Here is a 20,462-nt window from a genome sequence, read left to right on the forward strand (position 1 = left end):
TGCGTACCGACCACGAAACACACACCATCTTCGCCCTTTCCATCTCGCTTTCCATAATGCGCACTGTTTTTCACTGTAACACTCTTCTTGTTTTTCTTCTCAGGGCATTCGGAAATTTTATGGCCTTCTTTGTGACAGCCAAAGCACTTCCACTTCTTCTTCTGTTGTTTCCCGGCACTCGCACCGGCGAAAGCGGCATCATCACTTCACGGCATTGCCGATTCAATACCAGCACTTTTCCGCTTTATTTCTTCATCCAATAAGCGGCACCGCACAAAGTCGAGAGACAAATTTTCTTCTGGCATTGTTTCTAGTGCCGTCACTACCGTCGCGTATTCTGACCCGAGCGTCAACAACAAATGACATACAATGTCAATGTCTTCAAGCACTGCACCGGTTGCTTTGTAGTCCCGCACAACTCGATCGAACACAAGAAAATGGTCATGGAGGCAGCCGCCGTCGTGACGCAATGACAACAGCTTCTTTTTCAGGTGTAGCCGACTCGCGATGCTCTTGCGCTCGAAAATTCTTTGCAGCGCAAGCCAGATCGCCCTCGGCGTCGGTTTGTCCTGAATGTACTCGAGCTGGCTATCGTGAATTCGAGCAATCAGGAGCGACTTGCAGCGACGATCTCTCTTTCTGCGTTTTTCCGCCGCCTTCTCCTTTTCACCCTTCACAGCGTTCGTGTCTTCCGGTTTCACGACGTAATCATCCACTTCTTCCAGCTCCGTCTCTATGCACTCGGCGAGTTCGTGCTCTTCTAGCACCACCTGCATACGGAACTTCCACGAAGGGTAGTTCGTACCGTCGAACTGCGGAACACGCGCGATTTCACCTTCTCTTTCCATTTCTACGCAAAAACACTCGATCCCGGCACTCGCGAATCCACGGGGCCCATAACCTAATGGGAATTCGGACAGTGGTAGCGGAATCGAATTAAGAGAAAACCGATAACTAGCGAATTCAATGAGGTTTAATTAGACACATGTTTTCTCTTGTAGTTACACTTTTGGAATGACAAAGTATTATTGATTTCCGGTGGTTGACAGCTCACTGTCGAGGGGTCGGCCGATGGGGTTGCCAGTACAAGGGATAGGAAATTGATATTCCCAACATAGATAACACCCCATGACGAAGAGAACAAAGCTGTCGAAAATATACTGAGTTTTGTAGCATTTTATACTAAAGGCACTAGAAAATCGCATATGCGTTAGTGGAAATTAAAGATGTGATATAAAACATGATGAACCAATGTTAAATATTAAACATTATTCCTAAATAATCTAATGAAAATTTACGATGCGCAACATGTGCTTGAAAATGTTTATTTGGCAGCGCTTTCTTGTTTCCTTTATTCCACCATTCCATCAAGTATTTCTTTCTCAAGGATTATTGATGAAATCACGAGGATCAAACCAAGTATCAATCCAATATCTTTCACGAGAGATAGATCAAGCCGAGGCTCGAGCAGAGAGAAAATCTCCCGGCAGTATGAGAGAAGTTAATGCATAAAGAGAAAAAAAACAAGTGTCCGTGCATGCTTATCATACGTGCACAGCTAGCAAAGCAAAGCCTTTTAGGCCGGAACAAATCTCATTTTCTTCTTATGTCACAATACTCGTTGGCTCGCTAAGAGGGAGGACAATAAATAATAAATGTATGTGACGAAGAAATACCCAAACAATTTGGCAAAATCTATAAACTCATCGGATTTGTTAAGAAATTTTCTGTGCAACTCTAATTTCACCTTGAAATTTTAGAATTTCTTGAATAATTTATTGTTGTCCCCCCTCAAAATGTTGAATATCGACCAAAATTTTCCGAGGGGGCGGTGACATAAGAGAAAATCGAAATTTGTGTCAGCCTTATGGAATCAATGCGTCGTCGGTGGGTGTGCGGTTGATTTTCAGTCCTACCGATCCCAATGCCCAATGTATACAATGCATTTCTGTCACATTTTTGTTTATGTTTTTAATGAATTTTCTATTCACATTAATTCTTCTAAGCTTTACCATTTTTACATATGTAATCAAACATTTTACATATTTTTTTATTACGAAAAGTTTTTGGACAGCCCATGGGATGGGACTCGAAACACCATCAGTGCCGTCTTGCTGAATTACCTTTATATTTCGACATTACACAAAATTACTACAGAAGGGTGTTCTTTGTCAGAAGGGGGTATTTCTAATTTATAGGCAACGCAGCTAAGCATGTTACCACCCTAATGTGCAAATTATTAATTAACTGGTGTTAGAAACCGCCAGTGCACCAGTAATTTTTAGCAAAGTTCGGTGGGACACCAACCGAGTTATAAGATTACACAAAAAATGTTGTGAACTGTTTATTGCTGACTGCACCCCAAGTTGGACTGACACAATAGTGTGCACACACCTTCAAAGTGTGATTGCAGCGCAGGGATACGTCGGATCGAATTGAACCAATGAATTGAATATTGAACCAATCAATTGATCCATGGAATAATTTGACCCATGGTTTGAACAATCTTCGAGAGGATTGATGTAACAATTTTGAAGGTGGGGAAATATTGTAGAGAAAATTGAAGAAAAATGCGCTATGGAGGGGAAATATTGCTGTGTGGTTGATCAAACGGAAGATAGGGGAAAAGTTGAATGATTGATGTCAATCTATTTTTGAACAATATTATACATTCAATGTTTCCATAAAACGGCCAACTATTGATCAATATATGCACCGTGTGACTGGCGCTTCTGCGCAAGCGGTTCAGCTTCTCGTAGTATGTACTTTCATGTGTCCTTAGCGCGGTACAGCTCTTCCATCGCTTCGCGATCTCGTTCTTCCTGCTGGCGCTTCTTCATCCGGAAGACTGAGTTCTGCCTGTTCCGCGCCTGTTTGTAACGTGCCTTTATTCGCTCTCGTACGGTGTTGCAGCATTCTCGCCCGTGCTGCATTCTTCCCGTTTTTCAACTGTTCACATTCGCCGTCGTACCAGTCGTTTCTGTGATTCGGAATCGCGAAGCCTAGTGCTGTAGCCGAGGTACTAGCTATGACGGATCGGATGTCCCTCCAGCCATCTTCAAAGTGTAGCTGCGCCAAGCTGCTCTTCCGTTGGTTGGGCCACTGCTAACATGCTGCGCGTAGTCTTGAGCCACTTATACGTTACGCGGCGTTCGACTTCGACGCGTGGTGATAATTGTCGAAAGTTTTGAGCGCATGCATACAGCAACTAAGTAGTGATCCGAATCTATATTCGCACTGCGGTATGTACGGACATTGGTTATATCCGAGCAGAATTTACCGTCGAAGGCTCTTACAGCGCATGCGATTCTGAAGGTGAAAACCCTAAACGGCAACAAGACAGGACATAGTTTTGAACAAATAACACCATGCCCCACGGTTTTCTTCAAAACTTTCTACATTTCTACACAAAGTTGTTGAAAATAAACCATTTTTGCGTGACATAGTTTGTGAACGTTCTCTAAGGAAAGCATCGGATTTTAATGTAACAATATACATATAGTTAGATTAGATTTATTCCCAATGATCTAAGATTAACAAAGATTAGTATTAACTTACCACCAATCAAGCTCCTTCCTCAACAGCCCTTGGCACTCTTCCCCGTGCTATTGTCAGTCGCTGTCACTGTCAGACATGTCCTTACTCTCCTCCTTCTTGTCGTCGTCCTTGTAGTGCCGGTACTCCTTCTTCAGTTCCCACATGTTCTTGTGTGGGTTCTTCATATTATAGTCGCAAACCTCCTTCAGAATCTCCTTCAGGTAACTGATCGGCTGCCGGGTGATCTTGACCAGATCCTTGATGTTGTAGTACTGATGCTTCTCGAACGCATTGAACAACATATCCAACACTGCGTTCTTGTCGTCTCGGGACTTCTTGCCCTCGGCCTTCTTCCGTTCCTTATCCTCGATGTTGTGCTTGTGGTCCGAAACCGGCTTGAAGTTGTGGACGATCTTCTCCAGCGATTTGACCTGCCGCGCCGGTTGCGAAGCCTTCCGGATCGATTCCAGCTTCATCTTCATGTAGGCATTGTCACCCAGCGGGCGACACTCCAGCCGCTGCACGATTCGCCCCTCCATGAAGAGCTTCTCGCCTTCGGGGGCACTGTCCTCTTTCCGGTCCGCCGAGGGGACACTGTGCGAGAATACACCCAACGTTTGCTTCGTTACCACTGACACGTCCAGCTTGTGCTCCCGGGGAATCCCTTCACCCGGGTCGATGTTAATGACGGCTTCCGACAAGGTGAGCGAAACCTGTGCCTTCTGCCCAACTTGTTTCGAGATCTTTAGCTTACCAACCTCGATGTTGCCCGGAGCTTTCTCCCACTTGTTGGCAATGTATTTTGGGACTTTTACCAACCAAACGCCACGACCCGCATTCGACAGGTCAAGCTCCTTATCCGAACGGGCTGGTTCCGCTTCCTTGGACATTTTAACTTCTGGTTTTATTACGGTTTTTGTTGGTAATCTGCACTGGCCTCGAATTGAACTTGTTCACGTATACGCAGCAGCTAGAGGTAAACAATGCTGCCGGTTTCGGTACAAAAGGTAAGAAAAAACATCGCAGCACAAAGTTTGACAGCTCACCGGGTTTGGGAACATAAAGTCGAAAAAACTCTTGATCGTAAATAAGTGTAGCAAAATCATCGCCAAAGTTAAGTGGGAGTACCACTGAGAAAAACGAATATACTTGTTAGCATATGTTTTAATAATATTTTTTGATATAAAAAACATACTCTTTGCTGTGAATAAAAAATATGCATGGCGTTCTTTTACATTATGCATTTCCATGCATATGCGGCCTATATTGAATCTAAAGGATATCGATACCCTTATGTTACACTAAGGACTTAAAATATTCGACTTGCCAACCGCCATTGCAGGAAATAATCTAAACGGATGTTTTTTCGTGAGTTTTTTAATAGAAAACAGTGTTTTTTACATTCTGTGAAAGGTGAGCCAAGGGTGAGCGAAACGGTTATTTAGACATAGGTCTTACTGGTAGCCATGGAACGCTACAAACAGCGATTGTTCCATTTTTGGTAAGTACGGTAGCTAAAGGCATATGAATTGGATACTTATATTTCTCCTCGTATTTCCCCATCAGATATCGGCACTACCGGAAACGATTCATCCAGTTGCTGCACGTGAATTGATCCAGAGGAATGAAAGATTGAAAAATATGCGTTGGAGCAGCATGAAGGAACTTCTGGTGTACTCTGCGTGGGACCTGAATGTCGACCGGGAAGCTCCTGCTTATAATCGATTATCTGTATTTGTTGTGATTAATTTATTGTATTTTAACTATTTATTTATAAGAATATGAAATAAAGTTCAAAATTCTTGTTAGATAAAGCATAACTTGTTACATCGTTCTACTAAATTGCCATAATGAAAAAAAAAACAAAAACAAAATCGAATATGCATTTGGCATATATCTCCGTTATATGCATTATAATGCAAAAACACAATTTATGCATTGCTAAATAAACTCAAAATATACTTGCCAAGGGGTGGGCAGATCGAATATGGTTTTAGTAAAGAATTTATGCATTTTAGCATTTTCCAACCTCTCCGTGACCATCTACCCCCGTTGGTTTGACCACATCTAATCTGAATATCCGCCGCCATTACCGCTCGCGGATAATGGGTAGTACGCAGATCGCAACAAATTTCTCGGCCTATATCTCGATGTGTGAAAAATTCAGGCAAGGAATCGCTCAAGAAATGAGCAAGCGTCGTTTTATTCCCGATCCTAGTACGGAGCTGAAACAAAACGTCAAATCAAATGGGGCTTGCTGTGTTAAATTTCTTGACCATTTCGGTCACGGAACAATAACTATTTAGCGATTTCGTTTGAAGTGCACACCTCGCATAAGTGGATAAGGTATCTCTCGAGGTATCTCTATAAATTTTCAATGTTAACCTCTGGGTGGTGTGAATAGCAACGGTTTTTTTTTTCAAGCTAGCTAACACACACCTACACACTTCCGGTACACAGCTTGTAAACAAGTACAAGCGTTCAATTTTCTTGCAACCACCTCTCTCAGCGTGGTTGCCAAACACGCCGTCGCGACACTGTTCGGAAATGGTAAACATGATCAATCCACCATTATTCCAATTTTGTTCTCGTGTTCCAAGTTTATTTTTTTTCCATTCGCGATGGAAATTTTGATGGATAGTTGTTACAAGATTAGCTAAAATAGGCTCAAACCAATGTGTATCCTTCTCCTCGCTTTCCAACGGCTTGACAGCGGCAAATGGAGATATCGTGACAAAAGTTTTAATTATATCCGCAGCACCTAGATAACAATACTCTTCAATCTACCACACAGGTTCACCAAGGTTTAACATAACCTCCATCTTCAAGGTTTGGCTCCCGATGTTTGGTTCCCGCTGAGAGAGCATATTGAGTCAGTCCGCGACACTCAGGTTAGCCTTATGAATTCAATAGTGTATGCTCAGAATGAATATCATAAGATCGTCTTAAGAGAATCGTTATCCTTGCAAAAAAATGCGTAAGAAAACCTTATGAATATCTGTGCTATTGGCATATGGAAGTCATAGTTGTTTCAATATGAGTTTTATATACTTTTTTTGAGTTTAAAATTCATAACTCCAACTTATGAACCTCTATTAATATGAATATGAAATTCATAATTGAATCAAGACGATTTACATATAGGCGCGTTCTATCGTTGCATGAATGAAAAAGAAGAAGAAAATATCCATGATACGGTGTGATTTCTAAAAAGCTTCAGTAAATTTGAAAACTATATATGTATTTTGAATTGATTTTATTCACAGAAATAAGTATAAAATTCTTGATTCGATGACGGATCCAGTATAATCTGTTGGTTCGATCAAGGGTTCGAGTTACGGTATCTGGGCGCCGCCGCCGTTGTCCTTGCCGTTGTCTAGCTTGATGCTGCAGACGCCAACATGATTCTGTAGACATTAAAGGATTGTAATAAAAATTGGTAGCAAGAATTTGTTTCCAAATGACTTACCGTTCTGACTCTCCAATTAGGAATTGGCCCCAAGCTGGGCTGCTCAGATTGTGCGGAACAATCTTCGCTCGAAGTTTTTTGGTCGATGGTTTACAGATCGCGATTGCCGAGAAACTTCTCTGGACTCAGTCGATTCCTTCACAACATACTCCGCCATGTCCACTTCTAATTTGATAAGGTCTTCCTTATGACTTTTTCACATCAGCCAAAGCGATGAGAAATATAAGATAAAATTATAAAATTTTCAGACTCAGTTACGCTCATGTATTTCATTGGATATTTCCATGAATATTATTCTTGACTATTCAAACTTCATAAGTTTCGTAATGAAATCGATAATTTTCTTATTTTTGACGAATCATAAGGTTCAGTTTATGATGTTTCTAAGATATATCACGGTGTGTCTGGTAGAACAAATTTATTACAAAAAAATGGGCATCGCTAATTTTTACGCTACGTGAAAGTTGACGCTACCAGCTTTCATTCAAGCCCAACATCGAAATATTCCATCGGGGGAACTTTTTCATACAAAAATTGGGTATGTTTGTTAAGTAGGAATAGGGATTAATTTGGAACCGTGCATTTTGTATGGGGAAAAACAGTATTCTGAAAAAGTTGTTCGGGATCCCTCGGTGGATTTTTTTGGGGAACACGTTAAATGAAAGCTAGAAGTCCATATTTTCGAAAAACGGCGGATTTGGCGATGCCTAATTTTTTGTGATAAACCTTCACCATATGCACGCCGTGTATATTGGTTGAGTGTTGATTCGTTGCGATGCAATGAGAGTATATTATTATGTTTCCAGTTCAAAACCGAATTAGCGACATTTTTTCTTTGACTTCCGCTGCTTTTGCCTTGCGTTAAACACAATGTCGGAAGTGGGGCGCTGTATTGTACACCTGGTGCTCTATACAGCGCCCCACTTCCGACATTGTGTTTAACGCAAGGCAAAAGCAGCGCAAGTCAAAGAAAAAATGTCGCTAATTCGGTTTTGAACTGGAAACATAATACAGGTGGGGAAGAAGAAGAGATGGCTATGTATTAGTAAGGAAAGAAAAAAGTAAACACAAATAGTGACGTCACTATTTGACACGCGTTCTTATGGGAGCTCGCTTTGCTTGTAGTAGTGACATGTTTTGCACCAGACACGGATCTCACGCACACGAAATATCTTCTTCCCCACCTTTATTAGACTCTCATTGGTTGCGATGATTCAGAAATTCGGACTGGAAGTTGGCAGCGCGTTTTGTTATGAAAGCAACATACAATATCATATATAGGCGAGTTACAGTCAGTGCTGAAAAATTCATTTCGTCACATCTAAATTCAATCACCTACAGCTCATTTTAGAAGCTGAACCTGAGAATATGGTATATGACAAACTTGTGCGGCTAGACTAGTTCTGCAAGAAAGTCACGGAAAAACCGCTATTTTTCGAATATTTAAGGTAAATGTCACGGACTACCTTCGAAAAATGCCAATGATATTCACGGTGAATATAGTTTGGCATTTTTCAAAGGTAGTTCGTGACATTTACCTTAAATATTCGAAAAATAACGGATTTTCCGTGACTTCACTCATTTTTTAGGTTTCGTGCTAACGTAAGAACACACACAAGACGCGGCGCGACACGGACACAACACTTATCGTTCTTACAAACATAAAAAGTAATTAAACATTTACCTTTTCGTCGACCGGTTTCGGGCTCGATGTTGCCCATCTACAGGACGCTGTCCAACTGATTACAAAAATAAAAACAGCTTCGTACGTGCTACCGTACACGTCAGAGGGAGATGGGTCTATTTGATGTTTTGTTTGGTCAAGCGGAAGAGTGGCGAAACTATCGGGGCATCGTCGTCATTCATCAGCGGTTGTTCAGCGGTGGTGATGAACATCGATTCCCATGCATTTAGTTGGGAAACTTTTCGGATGCATTTCTTTAATTTCGCTTGGTCCCAATCTATGGTGTGGTTGAGTTCCGCAGAATGTACTGCCACACTCGATTCGTGAACTTTCCCGTTGTCTGCGGCGGCTCTATGCTCTCTCAAGCGTGTTTTAAGTTTCCGTCGGGTTTGTCCGATATAAACTGCTGGACAACTTTTGCAGGGAATTTCGTAAATTCCCGACATTTCTTCCGGCGGAACTCTGTCTTTCAAGCAGCAGAGAAGCTCCTTCAATGTGTGTCCACTTTTGTAGACTGCATGAAGCCCATGTTGTTGGAGGATGTTTTGGATGGAGTTTGTCAGTTTTGGGTAGAAGGGTAAGCTTATACGTTTTTTCGGGTCCCGGTCAGGTTGAAGTGTGGTGGAATTTTGGCGGTGTCTTTTCCTTTCATGTTTCCTAAGGATCTTGTCTACAAATTTTCTGTCGTAACCGTTCAATATCGCGGCTTCGTGGATCTTCTTTCTTTCCGCACAAAATTCTTCTTTTTCCATCGGTATATTGAATAGCCGGTGCGCCATTGAATGGAAGGCGGCTTGTTGTTGTGCTCCGAAGTGGTTGGAGTCGGACGTTATATAACGGTCTGTGGAGGTCGGTTTCCGGTAGATGCCGAATTTCAGGGTATTGTCTTCTTTCTTGGTTATCATCAAATCCAAGAATGGGAGTGAGCCATCCTTCTCTTTTTCTACCGTGAATTTGATAGAACTATGTCGAGAGTTCAACAGCTGAAGTGTCTGCGCCAGGTATCGCTCTTTCACTACTGCAAAAATGTCGTCGACATAGCGTCTCCAAATGCGGGGGAAGATTTTTTCTTTTTGAAGTTCTTCTTCAAAATCACTCATGAAGACATCGGCCAAAAGCGGTGATAATTTACTGCCCATGCTGAGTCCAAACGTTTGTTTGTAAAACTTACCCCTAAACATGAAGTAGTTTTGGTTCATACATACTTCAGCTACGGTAAGGTATGCTTCAACATGGTTAGGCGGCACTCGACAACGTTCTAAGTGCCTTCGTAAACTACGAAGCGCATCCGGAACAGGGACGTTTGGGAATAACGCAGTAACGTCGAAGGACACTAGGATTTCACCCCGTCGTACCTCGAAATTCTTCAACTTCTCGACTAGTTCTATGGAGTTTTTCACACTTCTACCGTGGGTTACCGGATAGTTTTTCATTTCACCTACTAACCAGGCAGCCATTTTTTCGGTCGGAGTACAAATATTTGAAGAAATGGGTCGCATCGCTACCGGATTTTTGTGGATTTTCGGTAGACAATACAACGATGCTACTTTTGGGTTTGGTACAAGAAATTTCCTTTCAAGTTTTTCCTCCCCCATCAGATGCGCAACTTTCTGTCGGGCACTGTTCGCTTCCTCGATCAACGAATTGAGAGGATCTTTCGGCTTGCCGTTTTTAAATTTGCACTCCTCATATGGACCGGAGTTGATCATCTCCAGGACTTTGGATTCATAGTCCATTTTGTCCATAATTACCACAGCGTTACCCTTGTCGGCCCGGGAATAAACAACATCACGTGCTTTTAACTGTCGGATCACATTTGCGGTGTTTGCGTCTGACTGTTTCGGAAAGTTTTGAGTTTCCGCTGCTTCCAAAATGCAACGTTCGATATCGTGTCGCAAGGCGGATTTTGACGGAAAGTTATCAAACTGTATGGCACTTTCGATGTTGTTTACGATATCAGCGACGGGGGCGAACTGGGGCGGAACAGCATAATTCAATCCCTTGTTAAGAAGATCATGCTCAGCTGCAGTCAATTGGGCAGACGATAGATTCACGACAAAGTTGTCTATGATCTGCGGGCGATTAATATTGCGATTAATTGCGGGCGATTGCTAATGCGCAAGCGCCTAGGAAGGTTAATCGCCCGCAGATCATAGACAACTTTGTCGTGAATCTATCGTCTGCCCAATTGACTGCAGCTGAGCATGATCTTCTTAACAAGGGATTGAATTATGCTGTTCCGCCCCAGTTCGCCCCCGTCGCTGATATCGTAAACAACATCGAAAGTGCCATACAGTTTGATAACTTTCCGTCAAAATCCGCCTTGCGACACGATATCGAACGTTGCATTTTGGAAGCAGCGGAAACTCAAAACTTTCCGAAACAGTCAGACGCAAACACCGCAAATGTGATCCGACAGTTAAAAGCACGTGATGTTGTTTATTCCCGGGCCGACAAGGGTAACGCTGTGGTAATTATGGACAAAATGGACTATGAATCCAAAGTCCTGGAGATGATCAACTCCGGTCCATATGAGGAGTGCAAATTTAAAAACGGCAAGCCGAAAGATCCTCTCAATTCGTTGATCGAGGAAGCGAACAGTGCCCGACAGAAAGTTGCGCATCTGATGGGGGAGGAAAAACTTGAAAGGAAATTTCTTGTACCAAACCCAAAAGTAGCATCGTTGTATTGTCTACCGAAAATCCACAAAAATCCGGTAGCGATGCGACCCATTTCTTCAAATATTTGTACTCCGACCGAAAAAATGGCTGCCTGGTTAGTAGGTGAAATGAAAAACTATCCGGTAACCCACGGTAGAAGTGTGAAAAACTCCATAGAACTAGTCGAGAAGTTGAAGAATTTCGAGGTACGACGGGGTGAAATCCTAGTGTCCTTCGACGTTACTGCGTTATTCCCAAACGTCCCTGTTCCGGATGCGCTTCGTAGTTTACGAAGGCACTTAGAACGTTGTCGAGTGCCGCCTAACCATGTTGAAGCATACCTTACCGTAGCTGAAGTATGTATGAACCAAAACTACTTCATGTTTAGGGGTAAGTTTTACAAACAAACGTTTGGACTCAGCATGGGCAGTAAATTATCACCGCTTTTGGCCGATGTCTTCATGAGTGATTTTGAAGAAGAACTTCAAAAAGAAAAAATCTTCCCCCGCATTTGGAGACGCTATGTCGACGACATTTTTGCAGTAGTGAAAGAGCGATACCTGGCGCAGACACTTCAGCTGTTGAACTCTCGACATAGTTCTATCAAATTCACGGTAGAAAAAGAGAAGGATGGCTCACTCCCATTCTTGGATTTGATGATAACCAAGAAAGAAGACAATACCCTGAAATTCGGCATCTACCGGAAACCGACCTCCACAGACCGTTATATAACGTCCGACTCCAACCACTTCGGAGCACAACAACAAGCCGCCTTCCATTCAATGGCGCACCGGCTATTCAATATACCGATGGAAAAAGAAGAATTTTGTGCGGAAAGAAAGAAGATCCACGAAGCCGCGATATTGAACGGTTACGACAGAAAATTTGTAGACAAGATCCTTAGGAAACATGAAAGGAAAAGACACCGCCAAAATTCCACCACACTTCAACCTGACCGGGACCCGAAAAAACGTATAAGCTTACCCTTCTACCCAAAACTGACAAACTCCATCCAAAACATCCTCCAACAACATGGGCTTCATGCAGTCTACAAAAGTGGACACACATTGAAGGAGCTTCTCTGCTGCTTGAAAGACAGAGTTCCGCCGGAAGAAATGTCGGGAATTTACGAAATTCCCTGCAAAAGTTGTCCAGCAGTTTATATCGGACAAACCCGACGGAAACTTAAAACACGCTTGAGAGAGCATAGAGCCGCCGCAGACAACGGGAAAGTTCACGAATCGAGTGTGGCAGTACATTCTGCGGAACTCAACCACACCATAGATTGGGACCAAGCGAAATTAAAGAAATGCATCCGAAAAGTTTCCCAACTAAATGCATGGGAATCGATGTTCATCACCACCGCTGAACAACCGCTGATGAATGACGACGATGCCCCGATAGTTTCGCCACTCTTCCGCTTGACCAAACAAAACATCAAATAGACCCATCTCCCTCTGACGTGTACGGTAGCACGTACGAAGCTGTTTTTATTTTTGTAATCAGTTGGACAGCGTCCTGTAGATGGGCAACATCGAGCCCGAAACCGGTCGACGAAAAGGTAAATGTTTAATTACTTTTTATGTTTGTAAGAACGATAAGTGTTGTGTCCGTGTCGCGCCGCGTTTTCCGTGACTTTCTTGCAGAAATGGTCTAGTCACACAAGTTTGTCGTTGTTGGCGATGGCACCGGGGCGCAATCTTCCAATTGGCAGCACGATCGGGGTGTGGTGTTCCTCTTGCGGTGGGACTAGACCAAATACTTACTGAATCCAGCAGCACTCTTGTCCACAGCTATCGCGATGATGAATCGACGATGATCAGGATGACGAAACCCACAATCGTTTCACGGTACCGTTGCGAAGGGATACGGTATTACATTCCGTGCGTGCCAACCAACAGACTAGACGGAACGCGTTACTTTCGAACACCGATACTACTCACTCAGGGTAGGAGGTTCAAGAAGGAGTATAGTTAAAATCGAACGTCCAAATCGTGTGTGATAGGATTTAGGCCTTTCTAGACTCATGCCAACGTTACTCGCATTCGGAACCTTGGCGTACCAGAGTGAGAAAATAAATGCCTTCACACTTGAATCTAAATCGAACTGGCCTTTTCTAGACTCATGCCAACGTTTCTCGCATTCGGAACCTTGGCTTACCAGAGTGAGAAAAAGTTCGATAAATTCAATGATTTGGGACTCGTCTAAAATCGTGTGTAGAGCACTTAGGCCTTTCTAGACTCATGCCAACGTTACTCGCATTCGGAACCTTGGCGTACCAGAGTGAGAAATAAGTGCCTCTACACTTGGATCAAAATTAAACTGGCCTTTTCTAGACTCATGCCAACGTTTCTCGCATTCGGAACCTTGGCTTACCAGAGTGAGAAAAAGTTTGACCGATCCAATGACTTAGACTTCCACGATTCTAAATATCAACACTTTAGAAGGATTGAATTATCCAATCAAGTGATCAGAATAATTTAAGCTTCGCAAGTGCAAGTTCAGGATCAAAGGAATTTGAGTAGCAAAATACTTATCCGGGAGGTATCCAGTGTGGAGTCCAAAAACAAAACTGACTGTCGTCTTTATTGATCTTCCTCTTTTATAGCCGCAGGGCCTACCAAAAATTACACATGATCTTTCCTGAAAGGATGATGTAATAGCGGCTCTCGTTACGATCTACACATTTACACTTTCAGTACGTGTTTTAACATGAATATATGAGTGGCCAGATTTCTAGATTTTATGTTTTAGGTTTAACTCGCGAGTGGACTTAAAGGTAGGCTAATCGTGATACGTAATAATCTAAGTGATTATGATATTAGAGTACAGATTAGAACAACTGATAGGTTTGGGGTTTCTCTATAGACTGACCGTCTTCTTTATTCAAGATCTTTAGAGCCCTTCGGCTCGATCGTTCGTATGAACGACGAATGCGCTAGGGGTGCGCAGATAGTATACATCAGTTCTTCCCCTTTTACAATGTTATCAATTTAATCAGAACTTGAAAATTTTCAAGAATAACTTGTACAAACACAGTTTGTTTACAACGGAAAATAAACTATCTTTTAAATCAAATCTTAAAAAAGTATACTTTGTTATACCTGAATAGGATTTAAAAACCATATCTCGTTCTGCGATGCTCCGTACGTTTTTCGATGAAACTCTATAATTCACACATAACTTGCTCCTCATCGAATCCTTATTAGACCCTTGTCCAGGAACGCCACGCTCAAATCTCGCGGCTATTTTCCTCGAATTCACTTGGATGTCTACATGTCTGCTATAGTATATCCGATACCATGTCTCGTCCTCATCCTGGTTTTGTTTCGGTACTTTCTCGCCATCCAGCGACGTACCTCCGGGAGCAATTGGAAAGCGATCCCCTTTTGCAATTTGAGCGTTTGACCTTTGCTTTGACTGTGCCATTGCACTGACATATTGTATGGTTATCTGAAAGATATAACGAAAAGCACATTTAACAACCCTTTTCATATGCCTTCTATAAAGCTGTATATTATTATATTTAGATAAAACTTTATCTATGCTCTTTCGAACGTTCACGAACTCATTTTCCATTAGCAATAATACATAATGTAGTTTTTCAAATTGTTCTTCAGGATTACCTGAGTAAAACAACACTATCTTCGACAAGAGCATAAACATACACAATGTAATTTCAAGCGAACAATAATTCATGTAATGTGACCGGCAGGCTTTGCATTCAATAAAAAGGATATTTATCGGATAAATTGTTACTAGTAATTGCATCATCATATGCAGTATCTCCATTAAGAGCATCTTATGATTTTGCTTATCTATCTCACATAAGTGCACATATAAAAAACTTCTTAACACAATCATACTTTGATTCAGACAAAAGTAGAACCATGCTAAATTGTTCCTCAAAATACCTTTGTCCAAGACTGCAATTACCGACAGCATGGTTTGCGCCAGGGTAATCATGCTACAGTAGGTCCTACACAGTAACATCTCGTATTTTTGGTTCGAACATTCTGTACCAGTACATAAGCATAATCTAGCATGAATCACAAATATCAATGAGTGAGTAATTATAAGAAACGCCATGACTATGACCGTTTCAACCCACTCTGTACATTTGAGCCAGTATTTAATTTCATGTAGTATAGTAATATCTTCAATTAAAGCCAAATTAGCCTTACGCTTAAAATAGTAATGTATGCGAAGCCAGTAGAGCAACTTTAAATCCACATGATTTATGGGTTTAAAAACGGAGTATGTCTTGTGTGATGTTTTGAATATTTGAAATATAAACAGGATGCGTAAACCACATCTATTTTCAGTATGAAGATCAATGTCTAGCTCAATAATAAAATTAATCAAATAATTATGCTTCACTAAATTGTACCATCTCGAATAAAAATCAGGCATATAATTTATAAAAACGATTCGAAGCGCTTCACAACAAACGTATCTACTAACACTTTTAGTTTTCAACTTACAAAATGTGACCAGTATCCTAAACTTTTCATTGGCATTACTTAGAACCTCTATGTGTGGTTCAACATAGCAACTACAAAACGGAACAAAGTTTTCTGTCAATTTGTCATTAGAAATGAAGGTTGATTTGTCTCTGCATATTTGACACAAAAGCGGGCAATTATCCTTGTCACAAATGAAAAATAACGATTGTCCTAATGCTACTGTTCTCTCAAATTTAAACAAAGCCATTGCTTTTACAATTATTTCATTATTTTCAGCAACTTGCTGTTTGCATTTTTTATCTAAAGTTCTATCTAAAATTGACAAATATTTCTCCCTGGTCATTGTCAAAATCACTATTCCCCAATTTCCTTGCATTTGCACATAATTGTTCTCATTATTTACTTTAAAATACTTCTGCACTAAATTTTGGGCTTTTTCTAAAACGTTTAAAATCCTAAAACAATACTTGAAAAACTCTCGCTGAAAACATTCGTTCATAACACACCTTTTTACTCTATAACTGTAAAGTTCTCGCACGTTACTAGACATTTGCCTATGTTTTTTCAGGCTTAATTCTTTTTCACTTCGGTAGCATTCCGACTTCCCGCCAAAATCACAGCGATTTTTTTTATTCACTAACAACCAAAACCCTTTTTTTGAACAGCCGTTACCTGATCTCCTTCTATTGTTCATATCACACTGACCATTCAGTCCTCTTTTTTCTAGCCATAAAATCGTTTTCTCCACGTTTGCAATGCAGTGCTTAACTATTTCAATTGATATGTGAATACTAAGTGGCTTGTTGGAGTAATTTACTTTAATAATAAAATGGATTTCAGGCCCTGATTTAACGTGATGTAATGGCGCGTTTTCATGAGCTTTGTTCAAAAGTAACCATTGAATCTCTTTCAGTACTTGTAAGCCGCATTTTACTATGAAATAGGTCAACATTTTCTTCATTTTGTTTTACTTCACAATAAATAATATTAGTTCATCAACACAAACCGGCTCCACCCTGATTAAGGCGTCAAAACAGTTTAGGTTTTCAATAATAGATAAATGCGCAATTATTTATTGAAGGTTTGCAGAAATATGTAAAAAGATTATGTGAATCCGTTGAGCTTACAAAAAAAATCAATCTGGTTGAATGATGAACACTAAAATTAACCGATCCGCATCACAAATAAATCCAATGAGCACAACACTATATAATTATAACTTTTTTTTGCCACATAAAGGTTTATTAGAAGAAAATAAAAACCAAATGGACTCACCCTATCACACTTCTTTCCTACCAGACGAACTTTAGTCAATAAAGACTTCTCCGATGGATCAGTGAAATATGGCAGGTACACTTTGGTGTCGTCAGACTATCCAGCCTTTTAAAACTCAAATCGTGTCCCAGGTATTGTGAGAAAAGATCCAAGGCCTCCGTTTCGCAGCGAATCTGTTATCTTTTTCATAAAAAAATTTTAGAGAAAGTAGTTTTTATTACAAATTACGCAAAGAAACAAATCCCATGAAAACAAAAATCTTTTGTCCTGAGTCACTTAATGAGTTATTTTTGGACCACCCTTTTCAATCCAAAGATAATACACAAAAGGCAGTGGGCCTTTTCAGCTATGCCAGCGAAATGACACCATAAATCGCGGTATAATCGGTATAATGATGTGTTCTCTTTTAACACCACTGCTGCAATAGTTTGATGCTTAAGATTTCCAATCACTCGGTTATGTTAGTCCAAGTATGCTGTAAGTATCAGCTATTCAAAGCAGCGTTTAATTAAATGGCAAAGATGATGCTGCAGTTTACCGCCGCCGCTACTACTGCAAATGGCGAGGATATCACATATGGAACCAATTGGATTAATATGATAAAACCGTTGTTTTATTGCACGCGTCAACCGATTTTAATCTCGTCGTCACTTTTATGTTTTAGGTTTAACTCGCGAGTGGACTTAAAGGTAGGCTAATCGTGATACGTAATAATCTAAGTGATTATGATATTAGAGTACAGATTAGAACAACTGATAGGTTTGGGGTTTCTCTATAGACTGACCGTCTTCTTTATTCAAGATCTTTAGAGCCCTTCGGCTCGATCGTTCGTATGAACGACGAATGCGCTAGGGGTGCGCAGATAGTATACATCACTAGAATGATCTTTCGCGGGTACATGGTTTTTCGTGTTTTCACAGGAGAAATATTTTCTTCTCCGAAGAGAGAATTTTCCTGAATTTGAGCAATCTCTCTAGCTACATGATTTGATTGTATTTGTACAGAATTAGATCTACCATTCATATTTTGCACGATCCCGATGCTCAGCTGACCTAATTTTCAAGATCAAGTTCAATGATGGATTTTGATTACATTTAGAATGCTACCGATCTGCTAGGCTATTGGTATGGTTTCCATCGGGTGTCGCTTCAGATTGTTTATTTTATCATGCTGCTCAAAGTCAGTCGAGTCCCTCAGCCGCATAGCTTTTGCTTCGTTATGCTGATAAACATTGCCGCTCTGCTCTACGTTTATAATCGCGGGCCCTATTATATTGTGGTAGGTCATGATTGTTCGAATTTGATTGGGGTTTTATGATGCGGCTCGCTTGGTTAGTTGTAGGAAATGGTTGGAAAGGAATTCGATCCGAATTGTGTGGATTCAAATGTACTTCACGCTTCGCGTTCGTAACATCCCGGCCCTCGTAAATCTACCGGGGAGATTTACCTAGTATCTTTCGATAAGCGAAGTGATCTTCCAAACATTTCCTTTACAATGTTGATTATGGTAAGTATAGTAATTATTTTTCTTATTACTATTATTGATCTTATTATCTTGAACAACAATATCTTATTAATTGTTGGATACATACTGGCTCTGTATGGCTCTTCTACATTTTCATTTAGTTTGGTGTCGCTTTTCTCTTTGACTGATTCCAGGTCTTTTGTTCTATCGTTTTCCTTGGTGAATTTTTTGGTTTCTTCCACAAATTTCTTGTGAGATAGAAGACTAGTGAGTGAATCCCAGCATGATGCAATTAACTTCCAACTAAATCCATATATGTCATATAAAATTCTTCCATGAATAAGTGTATCGACGAAGAATTTAATAATACGCACTATTAGGTATAAACCAATAGCAGTAGATGTTAGATTGCCCAGCCAAGTAGTCCAAGATATTAACTTCTTCCAATATTTGCTGAATACATTATCCAATACCTTTTCGGAAATCATAGCTTCAAATTGAAATCCTTGTCTGTTTGGATGCTGTCCAGCCATTATTTTGTACACAACTGCGGAGGCCGCACGTTTTTCCCCTTGCTCATATATCATGTTTCTCATTTTAACCAAATTATCAGAATCATATACTCCACTTTCCATCAAGTTTGGTAGCGGTGTATAGTTCCAGCTTGTGACAATGTTAGTTGATAATTTGTTTGGGCTTGTGCTTTCTCTCAGTCTCCCATCAGTTGTGTACCACCGAGACCCAAATTTAAACTTAGCAGGCAACAGGGGAGTACAATCTATTTCTGTGCCTCTTGTTTGTAATATACGTGTTACTGTGGCTAAATACATGGTTATATTATTATAGTTCACTGGTAACTCTTGATAACATCTTTCTGACGCTTTAGGAGTAACATACACTGGCTTACATTCCAAAACATGAAGAACTTCTCCTGCCACGACTGCCGTATAGCCGTTTCCTTTCATAATACTTGAAACGAATTCGTTCGGATTCAATCGTGCGAGGGTTAGTTTGGTTTCCATTATAGTTCGGTCCAACTTACACATTTCAGTCATTACCATGTTGTAAATATCATTCAAATTTTGTCCAATGTAGTGTTCCACTATAGTTGTTTTCGAGTTGAAATATGTGAATAGGTTTAAATTTTTTCCTGACTCTACCTTTTTAAAGAACGGTGACTTAAAATCACTGTTTTCAATAATGAGAATACGAGGATGATCAGTTGTAAATCCTGAGTACCCACAAATCCTCGTTAACTTCCGGGTTTTTATTGAAAATATTTGCGACTCGGAAATGGTGCTGTATATTACTGCTGTAGAAAGATGAACTGCTGGTTCTGAATTCATTGTTTTGTTAACCAACCCTTCATAGACAACTTCGAATTCAGTATCCTCACATGACTTATTCAAATTCAAGTCCCATGTTAAATATCCTTCTTCAGAGTCCAAACAACGTCCGAGTGAATAGGGACAATACAGACCATTCCTCAATGAAATTTGGTCATTTTCTATGTCTACATGAGCTATGTAGTCAAACAAAGAAATTTCGTACTCATAAAATACCAATGCATTTGTCCATGTATAAAAGGGTGTACTATAAGTCCCACCGTAACACTTACTTCCTGATAAACTTCCTATAATAAGTGTCTCTCCATGAGTTGTGGTATTTAATTTCAGTTCATGTATCAATCTGTCATGTGTAAGTGCAACGGTCCCCAATGCGTGCACCTTTCTGCATTCTTCTGAGTGAAATTCTTTCACTATATAAGAGTATCCATATTGATATTCCGATACATGTGAGAATGCTCCACAATGTTTAATAGATCTTTTAATTATAACTTTACATTGAAATACCCTTGTTGTTGTTCTGACATTTCGTTGTAATACTTGAATTGATACTTGAGATGA

The 20,462-nt window shown here is 40.5% G+C and overlaps 1 protein-coding gene and 1 long non-coding RNA gene across 2 annotated transcripts in view; both read right to left on the reverse strand.

Annotated features, from left to right (window-relative positions):
- LOC134288463 (uncharacterized) overlaps positions 1–20,462 on the reverse strand; it is an 85,434-nt gene that overhangs the window by 17,752 nt on the left and 47,220 nt on the right. The gene's annotated exons all lie outside the window — the stretch shown is intronic.
- LOC134287316 (general transcription factor IIF subunit 2-like) lies at positions 3,498–4,540 on the reverse strand. Its single transcript, XM_062848963.1, has one exon. It carries the CDS (start codon positions 4,425–4,427, stop codon positions 3,612–3,614), a length of 816 nt encoding a protein of 271 aa, XP_062704947.1. The 5' UTR covers positions 4,428–4,540; the 3' UTR covers positions 3,498–3,611.

The sequence above is a fragment of the Aedes albopictus genome, chromosome 2 (genome assembly GCF_035046485.1).
Source record: "Aedes albopictus strain Foshan chromosome 2, AalbF5, whole genome shotgun sequence".
Classification (NCBI taxonomy): domain Eukaryota; kingdom Metazoa; phylum Arthropoda; class Insecta; order Diptera; family Culicidae; genus Aedes; species Aedes albopictus.